The sequence below is a fragment of the Netta rufina genome (assembly GCF_964035555.1).
Source record: "Netta rufina genome assembly, chromosome: 25".
Taxonomy (NCBI): Eukaryota; Metazoa; Chordata; class Aves; order Anseriformes; family Anatidae; genus Netta; species Netta rufina.
The window spans coordinates 4,905,142-4,911,153 of NC_140149.1; the positions used below are offsets into that span (position 1 = coordinate 4,905,142).

The following is a 6,012-nucleotide window of genomic DNA, read 5'->3' on the forward strand; positions in this document are numbered from 1 at the left end:
TGCGGCTCCGCTGCCCGGCCAAGTACTGTTCTCGCGTCAGCCTGAGTCTCTGTAGGGTAGGAGCCAGCACCCCCAGCAGCGAGCCTGCCACCGGCCTGGCAGGAGAAGGACTCGACCTGGAGAGCGGCCGGATGAGCGCCTGGATGGGCATCGGAGGCACCGTGATGGCAGAGCTGGATGCGTGTCAGGATGGATGTGGGACTTGGTTTTTCCTTTGCAGCTTTTCCCAGGCTCTCTTTTGTAGCACCCCATCCCCAGCACCCCTGTTAGTGGAGCAGGATGGGCTCAGACTCATGCACTTGCATGTGTCCTTGCCCTCAGAGGGGCTCCCCAGGGAGCAGGACGCATCGTTGAAGCACTCGGATCCAGCCAGAGGTAGGTGTTTTGGTGCAGGTGATGGACCAGAGGAGCACGTTCGGATCAGAGGACATCAGCACACCTCAGGAGGACGGCACCCGGTGGCTCTCCGGAGAGGGGAGCCATCGGGGTGCACGGTGGAGAGCCAAGCGTGTTCCTGGGGTTTTGGGGAACCCAAGTGCACGTGGTGGCCTGTCCTAATGCATGGGGAGAGGCCACGGGGGTGAGCCTGAGAAAAGAGGGCTGGAGCCAAGTCCTCTCGTCGTGCTCAGAGCCGTCACGGTGTCTTTTGTGGGGAGGCAGCAGGGTCGGGGGCTGCCCACCCAGGACGGCACCAGGCGGGCGGTGGGTTTGGGGGGCCGGCTGGCGCAGGGTGGGGGCTGTTTCTGTGGGGGACTTGTCTTGTGTTTGTGTTTTGTGACACGGCTGCGTGAGAATAAAAAGCGGTGTACTCCTTCGTAAGCGGTGTGGTGTGGCGGAGCTGAGTGGGGACGAGGCCACGAGGGGGTTCGGGGACCCCATGGGGGGAGGACTGGGCCTTTTGGGGAGAGGTGGGCAGCGTGGCCATCGGCAGGAGGTGGCTGCAGGGAGTCCAAGGGGGTCCCAGAGGAAGGGGTGACAGCAGGCTGGTGGCTGATCACCAGCAGGGTTCCCCGAGGTCTCCTTTTGGGGTCAGTTCTGTTCCGGTGGTTTTTACAAAAGATCTGGCCGCAGGACTTGAATGCGTGCTAAGGACATCAAACTATCAGAAAGCCTCCACAGGAGGGCTACGAAGGTGGTGAAGGGGCAGGAGAGGAAGATAACAAAAGAATCAGAGGACTGGCTCTCCCATCTCCCATCCCATCCCATGCTGTGGGACACCCCAGCATCACCCCCTGCAGCTAGCACACCACCCAGGCAGGCAAACACACAGGGAGAGGAAGAAAGCCAGGGAGAAAAGCAACGAGGGAGCAGGAGACAGAGGCGAACAGGCACGAGAGAGCAATGGAAGGGCACCCAAAAAAGATGGGGAGGGAGAAAGCAGCACAGCAGGAGAGGGAGAAGCAGAAATAATGAAACAGATGGGCGGACACAAAGGGAAGCAGACCTCAGGAAAGAGGCAGAAAGTGAGGATGAAGAAGCAGAGAGAAGGACAGAGCCAGAAAGCTGGAAAAAAGACTGCCTGCGGTGGGTGCAGCGATTCCCAAAGGCCCACATGTCCCACGATGGGACCATGGGGTTGGTATTAGGGTCGGTCTCTGTCCGTGAGCTGGGTGTAAGAGCACAGCCCTAGCAGTGCTGGTGTGCAAACCGGGACAGAGGGAAGGCGGGGGGGCAGCTCGCCTCGTTATAGGGCTAAAAACCCACCTGGGGGGGCTGGCATAGTCCTGAAACAAACCCTGCTGGGGTGCAAACGCCCCCAGCTCGGGGGCAGACCCTTCCCCTGGGCATGCCCGGGCTCCCGTGGGGCATAAAACCGCTGAGAACCGGCGGGGTGCACCAAAACAGCGCGGATTTACATAAAAAATAAATAAAATAAATAAAATAAAATAAAATGAAATAAAATAAAATAAAATAAAGGGTTTATAGAAAATCAGCTGATTCGAGCCCGAATCGAAACGGGGTAAAAACCCCACGGGGGACACATATGGGGACACGGGGACCCACGGACCCGCGGCCACCCCGGTCCCGTTTCTCCCGCGCCCGCCAGGCGGGGCCGTTTTCCCGCGCCACGCCCCCTCGTGACGTCACCGGCGGCGGTGGCGCGAGTGACGTCACGTGGCGCTACCGGGCGGCGCTGCCCCGCCCCGCCCCGCGCCGCGCTCGGGGCTGCCGGCAGGTACCGGGGGGGCACGGGGGGGATATGGGGGGGATATGGGGGGCACGGGGGGGCTCGGCACTAAAGGGCCAACGCAATCGGGGCCGGGGGGACCGGGGGGAAACCGGGAGGAGCCGGGGGAGGGGGAATCGGGGGTGTCCAGGGGGATTTTGGGGGGATCCGGGGGGATTCAGGGGGATTTGGGGGGGTCCGGGGGGCTACATGGGGGTCTATGGGGGAATCGGGGGGGTCAGTGGGGGAATTGGAGGGATTTATGGGGAGCCAGGGGGAAGTGGGGTGGAACCGTGGGGATTCAGGCCGTGGGGGATATGGGGGGGGGGTCCGGGGTTATGTGTAGGGGGGAGCTGTGGGGGACCCATGGGGATTTGGGTGGATCCATGGGGGAGACCCCTGGGGACCCCGGGTAGGATCCGAGGGGACCCATGGGGATCCAGGAGGCATCTCTGGGGAGCTGGAGGGATCCGTGGTTAACCTGGGGGGGCCCTGGGGGGATTCATGGGGATCTGGGGGGACCCCTGGGGGTGCAGGTCCCGCCCTGCCGCTGCCCCCCTGCATGTCCCCGTCCCCATCCCCCAGCAGCGACCATGGACCTGGTGCTGGAGGCCGCCGACCGCCACCTCCTGACACCCTATGTGTACCCCGCCGGCTGGCCCGAGGAGGAGCCCTGCCGGCAGCTCCTCAGCCTCTTCGTCATCACCAACCTCGGGGCGCTCACCCTCTACCTGCTCTTCGGCACCCTCAGCTACTACTTCATCTTCGACCACGAGCTCCAGAAGCACCCCATGTTCCTAGAGGTGGGTTCCCGGCTTCCCAAAACCCAGCCGGCCCCCTCCAGGGTCCCCTGCGGGACCCTGCTGTCCTGCAGACGATGCCCCTCGTGCCCACCCAGTACAGAACAGAATGGGATAGGGATAGGAATAGGAACAGGAATAGGAATAGGAATAGGAATAGGGATAGGGATAGGAATAGGAATAGGATGGCTGGAAGGGACCTACAATGATGGTCCCATCGCAACTGCCCGGCTACATCAAGGCTAACCAAAAGTTCCAGCATTTTATTAAGGGCTTTATCCAAATGCCTCTTGGACACCGATGGGCACAGGACCCCAAGCGCCTCACTGGGCAGCTCGTTCCAGTGTCCGAGTGGCCAAATGGGGCAGAGTGGCCTCATGGTGTTATGACACGCGCTCCTTGATGCCCAGCACCCAAAGGACGTGGTGATGGCTCTGCACGCAGTCTGGCCTGTCCAACAGCCCCCAGACCCGTGATGCTGTCCCTGCCTCTGTTCTCCGGCTCCCCCATGTCCAAACCCCTTCCTCACCCCAATCTGGGCACCAGCACCCTGCTCACCGTACCCTTAGCACTGCGCTGCCAAATACCAAGCCATGCCAGATGCCACCCTAAATACCATCCCTCCCCGCCCGGCCGTGGCCTCGATGGGGCAGGAAGGGTGGCACGAAGCTCCCCGGGTTCCTCCCATGCCCTGACCCGTCCCTGGCGCTGCCGCCCCGCAGAACCAGGTGCGTCGGGAGATCGCCTACGCGCTGCGCTCCCTGCCCTGGATCAGCGTCCCCACCGTCGCCCTCTTCTTCGCCGAGGTGCGGGGCTACAGCAAGCTCTACGACAACATCGAGGACTCCCCCTACGGTGAGCTGCTCCCGTGCTCTCCATCGCTCCCTCCATAAACGCCTCTGCTTCCCCATTCCTCCCCCCGGGACCCGTAGACGCCGTCTGCAGCCCGCATCACATCCCCGTGGGTCACCACGGTGTGCCCGAGCCTCTGCACCCTGCCAGCCCATGCAGGGTGATGGCCAAACCCCTGGTGCCTAGGGGACAGGACGGCCGCTTTCACACGTGCCCTGCCCTCATTTGATAGCGCTCCTGTCACCTCTCTCAGCTCCCAGTAAACCCAGTTTCCCCTGGTAAGGAGAGACTGGTAAGCTTTGCCCTGCATCTGCTCCATGAGGCAGACCCTGGCTTGACTTAAGCACAGCCCCTTGCTGCCCTCATGCACACGTGGGGGCTGCCACTGATGTGTCCTTCCCCCCAGGCTGGTCAGGAGTCTTCCTCAGCATGCTGTCCTTCCTCTTCTTCACCGACATGGGCATCTACTGGATACACCGAGGCCTCCACCACAAGCTGTTCTATAAGGTAGGGACCTCCTTATAACGGGCTGTCATCCGGGCCGGGGCTGAGTTGTGCCACCAGGGAAATGGGGATGGGTGGCCCAAAAGCCAGCACTTTTTCCTCATCTTCATCCCCATCATCAGGCAAACCCACAGTCCATTAAAAACCACGCAAGACACAAGTCCCTCTCCTGGCCCTAGAGCCCAGGCTCGCTCCTTTCCTTTGCTGTATGGCCGCAGGCCACAAACACCCCCAAGGATTCTGGCCCGTGACTGTCTCAGCGCAGGAGCATCCCACGAGGGGCCCACCACATTTTTTCTCCCCGCAGCGTTTCCACAAGCCCCACCACCTGTGGAAGATCGCGACGCCCTTCGCCAGCCACGCCTTCCACCCCGTGGACGGCTTCATGCAGAGCCTGCCCTACCACGTCTACCCCTTCCTCTTCCCCCTGCACAAGATCACCTACCTGGGCCTCTACATCTTCGTCAACGTCTGGACCATCTCCATCCACGACGGCGACTACCGCGTCCCCCGCCTGCTGCGGCACATCATCAATGGCTCGGCCCACCACACCGACCACCACCTCTACTTCGACTACAACTACGGGCAGTACTTCACCCTCTGGGACAAGATCGGCGGCTCCTACAAAAGTCCCACCTCGTTCGAGGGCAAGGGCCCCCACGACTACCTGCGCAGGCTGCGAGAGAAGGGCCCCGAGCAGCCCAACGGCGCCGTTGACAAAACCGACTAGATTTTGGCCCAGGCCGGCCGCCGCGGAAAGGGACCAGGCCTCGTCCTGCTGCTCCCGACCCCCATCGGACTAAATTTCCCCGTACAGAGCCCTCACCTTGCGCCGGAGCGACTGATGTGGGTTGATTTTTCAGCACTGACGGGCACCAGGCCTGCAGATGGCTCCCCCCGAACGCTGCAGACGGGTTGGCCTCCCCATCCCCTCCTCCTGGCACACAGACACCTTGATGCTATCGTGCTGCTGCTATCCAGGCTCCTTCAGATAACATCTTCCACGTCCTTGCCCTGCGCCAAAATGAGCCCTCCCTGCTCCCCATGCCCCCAGGCATCAGGTTTTGGGAAGCCTGGCGCCCGCCCTGCTCCCGCGACGGCGCTCCCCAGCCTCTCTCCGTGCTGCAAAGCTCCCTTAAAACCATCCCCTTTGCCACCTCCCAGCTACCCGAGTCCCTGCAGCGGGTGTTGGAACAGCACCACAGCACCACGAGCACAGTGGTAACGTCGTGGGGGGGTCTCTGGCCACCCCATTTCGTGAGCTGCCGTGGAGGCTGCAGAGTCAAATCGCATTGAGACAAGAGGCTGATAACACCAGGCACTTGGTTCTCCCATCACAGACACCGATGTTTCACCCACGTGCCTCTATTTCATAAAAAAAAGCCACCCCTACCTTTTGCAGCTGCTGTGGATCCACTCGATGGCACCGCAGGCTCCGGGTGCAAGGGGATGTCTCCCCGTGGCTTTGTGACATGGGGCCAGCCTGTAGGACAGGGACAGACTTTGAGCCCCGTGGGTCCCTCAAGCTCCCCGAGGGACCGCGGGAGGAAGGGCTGGGGCTGGGGAGCAGGCGGTGGGAGGGAGCCCTGGTTCGTGGCAGGTCCCCCCCTAACAGCCGACGGGCTTACTTGGAAACCCGGCCGCCTGGCCTTGGGGTCAGGGTGGCCGTCAATAAATCCCACTTGCCAA

At 62.0% G+C, this 6,012-nt stretch overlaps 1 protein-coding gene across 1 annotated transcript; it reads left to right on the forward strand.

Annotated features, from left to right (window-relative positions):
* The first annotated feature begins 2,125 nt into the window (after positions 1-2,125).
* SC5D (sterol-C5-desaturase) lies at positions 2,126-6,012 on the forward strand. The gene is made up of 5 exons (XM_084301504.1): positions 2,126-2,176; positions 2,753-2,970; positions 3,690-3,822; positions 4,226-4,326; positions 4,631-6,012. The coding sequence occupies exons 2-5, from the start codon at positions 2,761-2,763 to the stop codon at positions 5,051-5,053; spliced, it is 867 nt and encodes a 288-aa protein (XP_084157630.1). The 5' UTR covers positions 2,126-2,176; positions 2,753-2,760; the 3' UTR covers positions 5,054-6,012.

Excerpts from the sequence above, each read along its gene's own strand:
- SC5D (XM_084301504.1), top strand. The coding sequence starts at position 2,761 with ATGGACCTGGTGCTGGAGGCCGCCGACCGCCACCTCCTGACACCCTAT. Across the intron at positions 2,971-3,689 it reads AGCACCCCATGTTCCTAGAG|AACCAGGTGCGTCGGGAGAT; the intron begins GTGGGTTCCCGG and ends GCCGCCCCGCAG. Across the intron at positions 4,327-4,630 it reads ACCACAAGCTGTTCTATAAG|CGTTTCCACAAGCCCCACCA; the intron begins GTAGGGACCTCC and ends TTCTCCCCGCAG.